Source organism: Heterodontus francisci, chromosome 37 (genome assembly GCF_036365525.1).
Source record: "Heterodontus francisci isolate sHetFra1 chromosome 37, sHetFra1.hap1, whole genome shotgun sequence".
Classification (NCBI taxonomy): Eukaryota; Metazoa; Chordata; class Chondrichthyes; order Heterodontiformes; family Heterodontidae; genus Heterodontus; species Heterodontus francisci.
In genome coordinates this window covers 5,040,641-5,054,904 of record NC_090407.1, presented here as the reverse complement: position 1 = coordinate 5,054,904, position 14,264 = coordinate 5,040,641, and the positions used below count along the sequence as shown (strand labels likewise).

Here is a 14,264-nt window from a genome sequence, read left to right as displayed (position 1 = left end):
CTCGAGGGCTTCAAGATCATGAAGGGTTTTTTCCCACTTGTTGACAAAGCAATAACAGAGGGAAGTTAAAGATGATCAGAAAAAGAATGAAAAGAAAGTGCAGGATAAATTTCTTTACACAGAGGGTGATGACCATGTGGGATCCTCTACCACAAGCTGTTGTTGAAGCAGAGTGTATTGATTCTTGCAAAAGGGAACTGGATAGTTACTTGAAAAGAGGAAAATGAAAGGATAAAGGGAACAAGCATGAGAGTGGGACTGGATGAAGAGGCTCATTTGGAGAAAGGCACCAGTGCAGATTTGGTTGTCTGAAGGGCCTGTTTCTATGCTGTGCCATTCTATGATCCTAGGCTAGACTCTCATTCCAAGTATAAATGGATTTTGGCCATCAATGGCCACATTACTTTTCTCCCCCATATCAATGCCAATTAATACTGCAGTGATGCACAAGGACAAACTGGCCACAAAGGTTGACTGTAGCACGTCTTTTACCAACTTGCCTAAGCTCAGCGCAAACTCAGGACTTAGCTTGTGACTTCAGCACTCTGGAGAGTGTATTTACCCAACTGGGGGATGCTAATATAAAAGTGGACAATGTTTGCCCAGAATCCCAGATGGATCCAACAGTTGTACATCACTCTAATATACATTTCACACATGAACCAATAATACCAGACAGTGTTTCCTAATGCTGTATGCAGAGAATAGCTGATAGCTGCATTAACATTGTGGCAGTACATAACCATGAGCCCTTCCCCATTTCTGTTTATAACTTCAATATGATGGATGGATTTATCATGCGTTCTATTTTCTATTTGAACTCCACAGCTCAGAATGAGCAGTTCTGATATACCAACCTCAACGGTTTCTCTAGTTGTGTTGAAGATTATTTACTTAATAGCTCTGATGGCATAATGGGAGCTGATAGGTCATAATCATTGCTGCTGTTACTTGTCTTTTGTGCTTTTCTTGATCATTGGTGATAAAAGATGTGTGAATCCAACTAGTGACAAGTTGTGCAAAACAGTGGAAAATATCCCCACATTAATTTCAGAATGATTGTGATGGTCTGTAGACCAGGCACTGACTGATTTCACTTGCAAAATTGTAGCTGTTAATGCTTGTGACAGCAATTAGTCTTTGGCAAATATAAAGATTTAACTGCTAAGATTGTAGTTATAAGATCTGATAATAACTAAAATGCAGGTGTCAAAGGAAATACTAATCAGAAACAATACAGATTTGATCAATTGTGGGGTTAAATATACTTCCTACCGTTTTTCTGTAAACATCTTGACAGTTGGGAAACCAGGTGCTGCAGTTTTCATCTGGGACCAGGGATCTATCTAGATGAGACCCATGGGATGAAAATGTCCTCAGACTTCTGGCTATAAAGGACCAGCGTGAAAGGTGTTTGGGCCATTCAATCCGTTTCCTGTGGATGTGGACCTACTGATCATATTGGTAATCTCATTCATATGGCCAAAGGAAACTCCGTGTGAGGGATGAAAATATGTCATTCTGGTGCAGCCAGAGTGCTTGTCTGAGGTTTAGTGAGGCATTTGATTGAGACAAAGTAGAGGGAGCTTTACTCTGTTTCCAAGAGTGCCAATATTCACTTGGGGTGCTAGATGCCGATACTGGTAGCTAAAAAGGGAACAGTTCCATTCCTCAGTAATAACACCCATCGCATTGACGAGCACAAATGTTTTCTTTTAATTACACTCAATTGTTCAAGTGATGTCAAACTTTTGTCCTCTCCTTTTATCATTAATATCTTTTCATCAAATACCAATATCACTGTACTATGCATTCTAGGAGGTGTTCAGAATATTCCTATATTTAGCCCAGTATTTACTTGCAGTAACATCATAGCCTTGAGATTCTGCCAAGTGGGGTTTAGCATACAAATCCTTAAATTGCATTAAGAAAAAAATCTGCTCATACTAAATTCCTTTGTCCTCTATTGTAATGAAGACGTTAGCACATTTATTTTAACATTTCCTACCTTAATCTTCACATAACATAATTTCAAGACCTAAGTGCTTCTGCATCTAATATTTAGTTGTCCCATGTCTTGATGAGTTATTGTTGTCATGAGCTTCAAGAAAAAGTTTCAAATGCTGTTGATGTTGTTAATTTTGAGAGGCTTCCATCTGTCTCTGTGGACAGCTTGAGAGCTGACAGCTCAGATTTTTATTCTGCTGCATAACATCTTTTTCCTCATCTCTCCATATAACAGAAAAATTGGACTAGTTGGTTTCACAAAAGTGTGTTTAACAAGATAACAGAACCATTTCAGTATCCATTTCAGAACGTTTCCAATGCAGTATGAAAACTGTGGATGATATCAAAGAGTTGGAAGAGGTTTAAATGTTCATGCCAGGCTCAAGAACAGGCTGGAGGGGCTGAATGGCCTATCTCTGTTCCTATGTCAATATTTCATTATCTTTTTCTTGATAATCTGCTGTCATGATGACAGAATTTCATCTTGTCATTGATGTCGACCTCTTCCACACTTCTGTCACTTTAACTGTTAAATTTGGTTGATAAAATGTTAACGTTGATATAGATAGAATAATTAACATAATTCCCACATTCAGTTCAGAATTCTTCCTGACTGATAATGCAGATGATGCTCCATCTGTTGATTTGCTGACCTGTCATTGAACAGTTCCTTTGGTTTCTAATTTGGTAGTTGTCTCTTACATTGATGTGATTTCAAAACTGTGAGCTGCCTTACTGACTACCAAGATTCAGTTGTTTCTGGAAATGAGGTTGGTAACATAATGGATATTGGTAGACACCTCTTTATTCCACTCTCTTCAGCCACTGAGTCACCAAAGTAGACAGTTTAATCAAAGGTAGCAATATTACCATAGGTGAGGCTTCCCCCTGCAAGCCGTCAGTGCAAAGGTCATCTTTAATGTAGCGGTTGTGCATTTTCTCATTTCATTCAAAAGCTGTATAGCATTATACTGTTGCAGTCATTGGTTTATCATTTAAAAGTACATTTGTTGCTTGCAGTGTACATAGTTTAATAATCAATTTATATTTTAATACATTTGATGAAATATGTGGTGTCATAAACTCTAACATTGAAAATGTTTTTCAGGTGATAATGAGACTGGCATTCGTAGAGTGAGCAGATGCTGACACAGGTTTGTTGATTACTAATTTTGAACTTGAATTTCTTTTATGATCATTCTCTATATTTCTGAAGATGTTTGATAGCTTATGTCCTGATTTTGTGTTACAGACATCATCATGATAATTTACTAGGGCACTCAGTGGGGGACATATTCATTGGAACAGCTGAATCAGGAAATGTTTTCTCATTAATCTATAAAGTGCATTGTGCTGTTTTAACAAGTTTATCTAATTGGCAATCTCCTTTTAGTATATTTGTTTCAGTAGCTGTTTCATAAGAAGTTGATAAAGCCTGTAAAGTTGTCCATCCTGAATGTTTGGTTTGTCCATGTCACTTATGATAGAGATGGTGCAGGAGATGGTGATTGATTGGCTTACAGCAGTTGCTCTCCATTCTCACTGGTTACAGCAACTGTAACAGGCAGTGACACAGATACTAGCTCTGTTATAGCTGTGAATTACTTCATGCTCTTTGTTGCTGTTGAAGTTGTTTTGTCAAATGGAGTAGGTGTCCGTCGTTTGAATGAGACATTAAACTGAGGCCCATCTGCCTGTTCAGGTAGACATAAAAGATCCCATGGCAATATTTCAAAGAAGAGCAGGGGGATTATCCCTAGTGTCCTAACCAATATTTATCCTCCAATCAACATCCAAAAACAGATTATCTGGCCATTATCATATTGTTGTTTGTGGGAGCTTGCTGTGCAGAAATCAGTTGCCACATTTCCTACATTACAACAGTGACAACGCTTCAAAATGTACGTCATTGGCTGTAAAGCATTTTGAGATATCTGGTGGTTGTGAAAGGTGCTATAGAAATGCAAGTCTTTCTTTTTCAATCTTGATGCTACTTCTGAAATTGAAAAGGGAGGTGTTGGAATTCGAGGTCTTTGTTACATGTATTTCTGGAATTGCTTCACATGCTAATACTGATCGAGAGATCGCTGGTACAAGTGTGTTGAATGAGACTGATGATAAAATGAGTTTCTTCATCATTAATATCAGTTTTATTTTCCTTTTATTTTTACCCATTACCATTTGAAAATATCACTAACTCAGAAATTGAGACAGCCACAGATTGAACCTATCTCTTTGTAAAAAGTAGTTGCTTTAATTGTTATTCCCTATGATAGAACCATCAAAATATCTCCAGATGCTGATCATTGTAACGCCACCAGATGTCTGTTCAATGATATTATATTGTTTGGATCCATGTTTGTATTAGCTGTTGAACTTTTAATTGAGCTTGTAGTTTGAGCTCATGTTAATTCTGAACTTTTTGGCATCACTAAAATCAATGAGCTTGATCATGCACTAGATGTTGACACCTTTTTCATTACTAACCTTCCATCAAGCTGCTCCCTATGCTCATGTATTTAGTCAGCATTGGCAACTGATAGATTTGGTCCTGATTCTGTCACTGATGCCATCGTATTTCTCACTTCATTTATTGTTGAATATTCATGCAATGGAGTAGATAGCATTTTAGGAACTAGGCTTGAAGAACCATTGAACAGTTCAGAATTTGTCTGATGTGATGACATTTCCCACGAATTTGCTGTCTTATTTACAATTGCTGTTTTGTTTAATCCTTTTGATGAAATTTGTGGTGTGAGCAGCAGTGCTAAATGAGAAGGTTTGGTTGCCAATGGGATTAATTTTTGTGACAGCAAAATGGGTGTTGGTGCATTAGTGCCCACTGATGTTACACTTACTTGTTCAACAAGTTTGTCTTCTGTGGAAACGGAGCCAGTAAATTGCCAAGGTTTAGATTCTGTGACAGATGTCTGCGCTTCTGTTCCTGGTGAACTGATGTTATCAGATGGCATAGTTATCACTGCAGAGTCCAATTTTGAAAGATTGGTTGAAAACATTTTCTCTTCTAATTCAGAATTTTTGTGATAAGTTGCTGCAGCTATAGAGATGTCTGCTTCATTTAGTTTTGCAGACATGACAGATGCTGACATTTTAGACAAAACGTGAGGTAATTGGAGTTTCGATGCTGATTTTGATGCCAGTGAAGCCAATGATCCAAAGGGCATTAAAGTTGATCTAGTTTCTGGAGTTAACCTGTCAGTGTGATTTATAGTGGCCTCTGTAGATGATACCACTAAAGTATTTAGATTCCATTCTTCCTCTGATGTATATTGCACTACTGTTGTTTCAGATTTAGGATGTAATGTTGATGCTGGAGTGAAAAAGTTAGACACAGATGCAGTAGCCAGTGGTTGATGTGTTGCTTCAGTCTCTGAAAACTCAGCTGTTGTAGATTTGGATCTTTCTGATATAGCGGCTGGAAGATGTTGTGTTAGAGTGTGCAGTGATATAGGAGTTGGCTTTCCATTTATCTTTAACTCTGATTCACTGTATAAAGCTCCATTTGCCTTGCTCCTCTCTGTTGAGAATAGGATTGTTGCTGGCATAACTGATGATGCTGCAAACAAAATTTAAATATTAAATGAATCTGTCCCGATGTTTTCTTGCCTAAACATAGAAGTCTATCAGTGACAAAATAACACACATTCTGTTTGAACTTTCACCAACTTTTATGATGAAAAGTTATCAAGAAAGATTTGTACATGAAAACATATATAAACAGATTTCTAGATTACTACATTAAATAATCAATTATAATTGTTCCATTACAAAAATCACTTGTGCTGATGTCATTATATTTACTTAACAAGACTACTTTAAAGATTTAAATAATCTGTGAAATAATTATCCAGATAACTTTTACAATGGCATAAAATTCCTTACATTTGCAATCAAAATAATTGTCCAGATTCCAGTGAACCTCATTAACCATTTCTTCGAAGATCAGTTTCACATTTATTTTCATAAAAGGCTGCAAATCCATAGCCGCAATCGACTCTTGACATGCCTGAAAAGATGTTTAACTCAGTATAAAAAGGGCATTGATTAGTCAAACAAGTAGGATTCACTCTTCATTGTACTCACCAATCCCTTTACTTATGTACACAGTACAGGAACTTTATTACTGAGACCCCTTGAAAGGTCATTGCCTACACATTGTGCAGAAGCAATGGAATGCTTGAAACAAGACTCCAGCAAAGCATTGAGCTAAAATAAGGGCTACATCATGCAATGCGTGCATTTTGATTTTACCTTTAAAGGTTCAGTGCTAAAATACTGTCCCACAACTCTGTAACAGTAGTTACAAGGATGAAGCATGGCTTAACTGGTATGGTAAGACAGTTCTATTACAGTTCTTAGCTCGGTAGGTACAACAATCCTGCTTTCATCCACTGAGGAATGAGAGCACTTGGTTTCACGTCTAATCAGCAGGCAAGTGCCTCTCCATTTGGCAAATCTTGTATTTACATTGCTAGCGCATTCTGGGGATCAGCATTCTAACCGCTCCAAATAGAAGAGGCACTGTGACAGCATATGGGTAGTTGGTGTGGCCTCTTAACTCCGATCATGCCAAGGACAAAACATTTACTTTTAACATATTTTTAAAGTGCTAGCCCTGAATGAAATAGTGTAGCACAACACTGCCATCTTGTGAAGGAAACCACTGTTGTAAACTGTTTATATTTGATAGCCCCTTTTAAGGCTGTTGTTTCCTGTTTTGTTCTGGTTCTGCTAGATTGATGTATGCTAAATGCAATGCTTTTTTCTCTCCTTTTGTCAGATGTGGTTCAGCTGGTAGCACACACCTCTGAGTCTGATTCCAATTTCAAGTTCCACTCCAAGACTCGAGCACAAAAATCAAGGCTGACACTTCAGTGCAGTACTGAGGGTGTGCTGCACTGTCAAAGGTGCCGACTTTTGGATGAGATGGTAAACCAAGGCCCCACCTGTCTGTTCAGGTGGATGTAAAAGATCCCATGGCACCATTTCGAAGAAGAGGAAGGGAGTTATCCCAGTATCCTGACCAATATTTATCCCTCAACCAACATCACAAAAACAGATTATCTGGTCATTATCACATTGCTGTTTGTGGGAGCTTGCTGTGCATAAATTGGCTGCTTCATTTCCTACACTACAACAGTGACTACACTTCAAAAGTACTTCATTGGCTGTAAAGTGTTTTGAGACATCCAGTGGTCGTGAGAAGCACTATAGACATGCAAGTCTTTCTTTTTTTTCTCCTTTTTCCACCAATCCTCTCCATCGCTCCCTTCTGTGCTAAAGGGGTTGGCCCATTGTTGCTGAATGGCTCAACAGATGCCAACCAGCCTCTGTTTTCCTGCCCAAGGTGCCATTCTCCACCACAAGCCCAGCAGGTGAGCAATGACAAGCCTGTCAACCATGGGTAGCCATGGTATCACGGACATTTCCAATCCTGTTCCCAACCAGGCTGCTCATCCCCTTATTATTTGTTCTGGTTGCACTCAGAAACCCTGCTAACTAGCCCTGCCCTAGCCTCCTCATGCGCACAGCCTCAGCACATCTATTCTATTGAATGCCAGAAGAACTTCATGCTGTTCTTCAAACAGAGCGAAGAGATCTTTAATATCCATATAAATAGGCTGATGGAAATTTTGCTAAACAGCTCATCAATCCAGCACTCAGTTGAATTGGAATTTGAGCTCCAATCCTTTTATGGGGCTTTATAGCACAAACTTCTGAGGCAGAGACAATAGGCATACGTACAATGGCAGTTATATCCACTGTCTGATTAGTATTAACCATGTATAAACCACACTCAAAAGGCCATCTGTAACTCCTCTTTGTATACTTCAAATACTGACTGACCTGTACTTCTTGCATAACCACTTTGGGGATGCTGACCATTACAAAGTCTCTGTTTTCCATCACTGTGTATGTATCCATCTGCTTTACAGCGATTGACTTCAATGTTAGTTTATCTTTATTATAAATTCTTCGATTGACCAATCCCATTCTCTTTTTAATGATGGGTATGTTAATCTCTTCAGAAAATACCGACACTAAAAGAAAAAGTGTAGATATATATTTATAATCAAACATCAATGGTTGGAAAGTACAACATAGATAGAGCAAAACAATTATTTGTCAAAGACTGGTGTGGATACCAGATCTGCATTAACAACATAAGGATTGGAGGTGAAAGGGTTGTGTGGGTAAGCAGGAGGAAACTGTCTAGTGGACTAAAACTCTGGTATAAATACAGTATTTTGATCCATAGTAGAATTTGATAATATTATATTTTGCAATATTTTACATGAAAATGGTTTTGTAAATGGAAAATTTAAACATGATTTAACTTCATTCGGGTTTAAGTATACACACTGAGAATCATCCAAACACATACCTGGTGGACAACTTGCCTCCATTGAATACGCATAATAACCGCTCACCATCCAGAGTGGCAACACCTCTACAATGGAGCCCATTACCTACATTTTAGATGCACAAGAGTTAATTACCTGGTTCCTATTGGTGAACCCAATAAATCGGAATGTACAAAAGGCTGATCTGTTATTTGCAAACAATAAATGCTGATTCTGAAATACGTTTTTTTTTACAAGTCAATTTTCTCACCTTCTCCTGAAGTTGTTGACGAAATGAGCACTGGGCATTTCTAGTAACTTGGTCAAGTGGTCTTCAGTGCGGGTGTCTGAGGAACCACACTCCAGCATGAATCAGCACTTTCAGGAGAGGAGGGGAGAAATTTGAGGCAGAAGTGTCCTACCCACTCCACATCCCAGATAAGCAAAAGAAATTGCAGATTGCAGAACAATGGGAAGAGTTGGTTTCTGCAGATCCTATACAACAGCAACTTGCATTTATATAGTGCTTTTAACATAGTAAAATCCCAGGAGCGTTATTAAACAAAATCTGACAATGACCAACATAAAGACATATTTGGATTGGTGGCCAAAAGTTTGATCAAAGAAGTAGGTTTTAAGGTGTGTCTTAAAGGAGGAGAGACAGGTAGACATGTGGAGACGTTTAGGAGGGAATTACAGTAATCCAGCTCTTAATGGATATCCCAGTGCCACACGTTCGTTATTTTCACCAAGTAATACAACTTGTATTTATAGAAGATGGGAGGCAGGCCAGGAATACATTGGAATAGTCAAGCCTAGAGATAACAAAGGAATGGCTGAGGGTTTCAGCAGCAGATGGGTTGAGGCAGGGGCAAAGTCAGGAAATGTTACAGAGGTGGAAACAGGCGGTCTTAGAGATGCGGCGGATATGAGGTCGGAAGTTCATCTCGGAGTCAAGTTCCGACACGAAGGTTAAGAGGTGACATATGTAGAAAATTAATTTGGCTCCTACTGAATCTTTTTTGTTGACTGTGTGGTTCTAGTGAAATAGTTCAGGATTAAGTTAAGCATGAAACAAGAAAGAGTCACAGCACCAACTAATTCAGGTCTTTTATACTCACCACATCATGTAAACTAGATGTTATACAGAAATCAAAACAATCAATTGGGACAACAAACTTTGAAACCTAATATTTCCTTTCTTGACTATGTGGTTGACTGAGGCAGTGTGGGATAAATGCCAACTTGCAATAGGAGACAGTGAGGCAGATTCACAATCCCAATGGACCCAAATTTCCTATAGAAATTTATCAGAGTTCAGTACCTGTAAATCAAATTGTAGTTTGGGAATTACATCCCTTCCATTGGGTTCAACTGTGCAGTTGGGTTGCATTCTGGTTATTCAGGAAGGGTCTTTTATCATTGCCCAGTGGCTGAGCTAAAGGCTCAGTAAAGCACGTGGTATATGTTTGGATTCAAGTACAAGGATTTATTAAGATAACAGAATTTCTCTTCCATGGGCACTTATGAAATGGTTTGGCTGGCACCTCTCCATTCATTTTGCCCTCCAATTCCTGTGATAATGCTCTTATCCCTTCCAGTTCAATCTTTACGTATGGTAACATAAGTCAGACTGATAATAGTATCAGCAGGGGAATGGAACTGAGTGAGTTGCTCTTTCAGAGAGCCAGTATGGACATGATAGGCCAAATGGCCTCCTTCTGCACTGTAACGATTCTGTGATTCTGTGAATGGAGGCACAAAGCCATTTATTTTAAATAGGTTAATGGTTCTAAGATAATGGTTGAAGAACATTATATGAACACACTAAACTTTTCTCTGCTAATTTTTGTTATTCATTCAGGGATGTGGGCATTGCTGGCTAGGCCAGCATTTATTGCCGATCCCTAATTGCCCTAGAGAAGGTGGTGGTGAGCTGCCTTCTTAAAGCCCTGCAGTCCGTTTGGGGTGTAGGTACACTAACAGTGTTGTTAGGAAGGGAGTTCCAGGATTTTGACCCAGCGACAGCGAAGGAATGGTGATATAGTTCCAAGTCAGGATAGTGTGTGGCTTGGAGGGCAACTTGCAGGTGGCAGTGTTCCCATGCATCTGCTGCCCATGGTCTTCTAGGTAGTAGAAGTCACGGGTTTGGAAGGTGCTGTTGAAGGAGCCTTGGTGAGTTGCTGCAGTGCATCTTGTATATGATACATACTGCTGCCACTGTGCATGGTGGTGAAGGGAGTGAATGTTGAAGGTGGTGGATAGGATGCCAATCAAGTGGGCTGTTTTGTCCTGGATGATATCGAGCTTCTTGATATCACTATCAATATCACCATCAATAATTCTTAACATCACCATCAATAATTTCTGGTTTAAATGTTCCACGGGAATTAAAATCCCAAAGTAGGAAAACAAACTTTGAAACATCATTCACTGAACCTTGTTGCCATTGAACCTTGTTCCCAGCTCTCAAAGGGACTGTACAAAGGAGAAGTCATGTTGCGATTTAACAGCTCTACCTTCAACTTTCATTCCTCGCTCAATGCTGGGAGCACACTGTCAGAGAAGTTCCCAAAAATGTGCTAGATTTCCCATTATCATCAATGAATGAGAGAAAACCAAGGCCAACATTGCATCAAAGAAATGTGATTTGTTTTCATCATAAAATAGTTAAATACAAATTAAGCATCTTGCATGGTAGAAATTACTGCAGTGTATCCAGACTCACCTCCCGTGGAATGAGAAGTCCCTTTCTTTTGCCTTGTATTGTGATATCAGTCTCATTTATTGCCACATGTAAATCAATCAGGCTGGCATCTTCCAGTGTCACTAACCATTCACCTCGGAATAAAAGGGACCAAGAAAACTTCAAAAACAAACAAGTTAAACCATCAATGTTACAAATCACAATGTTGCCCCTAACCAATCAAGAACATTGACTCTACAGCATCATTAATATTTTTATTTTGTTAATTGCCAGTGCCAGCTAAATGTAATACAACTTAGATGGATCGTGTTACAAAAATGTTGACTTTTTTTTAAAAATCAACTTTCTCCCTTTTTCCCTCTTTTTCTGAAGAATGTGTTACATAAAAGCTGAAATTCCTCATCCACATGGCCAAACCCATGTGTCAGCTGAATACTTGCCCATGGGCACAATACAGCCTAACCCAATCATATCTTCATTCAATCTCTGGCAATCCTGGCTAACTACAACCCAAATAGGCCAGGGACACCAAGGCCAATTATAAATCCCCTACTGTTATCCCAACTGAGAATCAGCCAACACAGCACAGCCCAGAGACCTTGCTGCTCTGTGCAATCTCATACTCCACCAGCCAGTTTAGTTATCCATTGATCCACAGGGGAACCCTACTGAGGTTTATTAAGTGGTTCAGCATTACCATCCCACTCACACCGTCCAATCCTGGAGACCAATTTCCTGCACTGTTGCTGTAAATAGGAGCTGCCTAGGCAGATCAATTCTCCTAATGAAGGACATTACCAGCGAGCTGCAGCCACCAACTGGGGCCCCGCAGGCAGCTCACCAGTCCCAGGAGGACCATGCTCAGATGCCAATTGAGGTTGTGATGGGAATCCGGGAAAGTGGGTTGCAGACAATCAGGAGGGCAGCGAGTGGTGACCAGCAGTGGCTGTGGATTTATTATGGCGTTGGCAGGAGCGTTCCTGCTCCACAATAAGGTATGTAAAAGAATTTAAACTTTCTGATGACAGCCTCTTTAAGGACCGCTGGCTTGGCTGCCAAGTGCCTCAAGAAACAATCCAATTTTGCAAAGGCAGCCTCAAACTGATGCCCAAACCCCTATTTGCACTGACAAAGGTCTGAATGCCTGTTTCAGGCATGTGTCCTGGATACCAATGGAGGAAGCTTCACCAATATGGCGAGTGAAGCACTTCCAGTGCAGAATGAGTGACACCTGCCACCTGCCATATTGCAACCTTCAGAATCCATTGTCAATACGAGTGCAGCACATTCCAATTTCTGGGCCATTGTATTTAAGTTTGAATCGGGACTGAGACATATGTTATTTCCTGCTATAAGAGTAAAAGTGTTATAGTGAGCAAGTGCGAGGTGCAGTGATTGATAAAGTACCAAATCAGTGCAACATTCATACAACATCCATAGACTCAGCATTAGCACTGGCATGTCATAAAAGTCAGAACGTACCAAACCATCCACACTTCCTTTTGGTAATGAGCGTGTCACCTGCAGAAATATAGTGCAATTAAGTTGTTTACACTTTCATAATAAATGGAAAGTCAATTAACAAAGAAATAATGCATCATCATGAGAAGGACTTACTTGGAAATCTTCAAGGCCACAGAGGATGCTTTCCTTGCTTGTCACTAAGATTGCCATTGGACATTTCATGATATACTCCTCATGACGTGTTCCATTCACAGCTTCCTTTTTCCATACAATAACTTGTAGCAAGTGATAACCACCCTGTAACAATACATTTATAACAACAGGTGGATTTTTTGTACTGGACTCATTCATTTGGGATACATAAGGGTTTTAATTATGCTTTTGGGTCCCTCACATCAGTTAATGTTAAAGATATGATTTGGTTGTTTTTGTATTCAAACCGGGGTCCATTTAGAATTTTTTCAAATTCACTCAGTCCGGGGTAATTAGGATGATGTTATTGATTCAGTCATTTTATACGTCTTTCCCAATATTTATCTCCATTGAAATCACACTCCCGTACCACCCAATATCTATTTGTACAATAGTATACAATACAACTTCCATAACAGCACTGGATAAGGCAGAGTTTGGTTTGAATTCTTATCTGTTTTATTTCATAGTGTGGTGAAATGTAGAGAGTTATAGGCCTTGAAGTCAGTTAGTTCAATCAGATCAGCTTATAGTTGTGTATTAATACAAAATAAAGAAGATGCAACACTATCCCACTGTGCTGGGTCAGCTTACTTTAGTTCAACAATATAATCTCTCTGCACCCTAACCTACAGCCCAGGGCAGAATCAGTCTCCATGCAATCCCTGTATGTTGAATCTTTTACTGCCTGCCTGTGCTGTGTCATCTTTCCAAAAGAAAAGATTTACTTTTTTGGTATCTGTCTCTTTTATAAAAATGCCTCTTTTTAGTCAAAACTGACGACCCCCATGCCAAATGTCCATCAGCCTACTTGTCAATGACTCCTACTGAATTCAAATGAACACGATTGTCACAGCAACAAAGAATGTGAAGGGTTTCTTGAATGCCACAGTGTCACCAGGATGCAGGGTTAGAAGCCCCATCTGAAAGCTAATCCATATTCCCAAGCCCTGTAATCCTATTGGGAAGGGATCGTGAGCTACTCAGGAATCCATGTTGTATTTAGCCCCTAAAGTTAAAAACTTGAAGAACTTTGCTGATAGTGCAGTCTACATAGGGTCACAAACAGCTTGATAAATTCCAGTGCAGTATATTGCCAGCATAGACTGCTTGGGCCGAATGACCTGTTTCTGTGCTGTATATCCTATGTAATTGATTGCATTTATATCTGAACTTTCTCACAACTCTTGCATGCCTAGAGACTAACTTATCTGTAGTGTAGCCACAACGCAATATATTTTCAGGGAGAAATTTGTTCGCATAGCGCTGCTATGCAGACTTATGCCGATTCCCAGGGTGCAAGCAACGCCGCAGGCGGTAATCTGCGTGATCTGTGTAGCGCTCTTCATTGATATCTACTGCACAGGTAACGGTCGGCACGCTGCCTGCCCCTGGGGAATTGACATGTGAGCCAATTTCTCTCCCTTTATGCCTTACCAGAATCTAAAAACCAGCAGTTTCTGCTAGCCTCGGGACCACATAAATCAGATAGAGAACTTACGAGTGACTAATATGAGATGGTAGCGAGC

The 14,264-nt window shown here is 39.6% G+C and overlaps 1 protein-coding gene across 7 annotated transcripts in view; it reads right to left on the bottom strand.

Annotated features, from left to right (window-relative positions):
* Positions 1-1,951: 1,951 nt before the first annotated feature.
* Positions 1,952-14,264, bottom strand: part of c37h1orf127 (chromosome 37 C1orf127 homolog) — an 82,005-nt gene continuing 69,692 nt past the window's right edge. For 6 of the 7 annotated variants that reach the window (XM_068016912.1, XM_068016914.1, XM_068016916.1 and 3 more), the window contains 7 exons: positions 12,697-12,840; positions 12,562-12,600; positions 11,101-11,238; positions 8,414-8,498; positions 7,876-8,069; positions 5,911-6,034; positions 1,952-5,584 (listed from right to left, as the gene is read on the bottom strand). In XM_068016912.1, coding sequence (XP_067873013.1) covers positions 4,527-5,584; positions 5,911-6,034; positions 7,876-8,069; positions 8,414-8,498; positions 11,101-11,238; positions 12,562-12,600; positions 12,697-12,840 — 1,782 coding nt within the window. In that variant the 3' untranslated portion in view covers positions 1,952-4,526. The remainder of the gene's footprint in view (positions 5,585-5,910; positions 6,035-7,875; positions 8,070-8,413; positions 8,499-11,100; positions 11,239-12,561; positions 12,601-12,696; positions 12,841-14,264) is intronic. The other variant, XM_068016913.1, reaches the window with a different exon arrangement.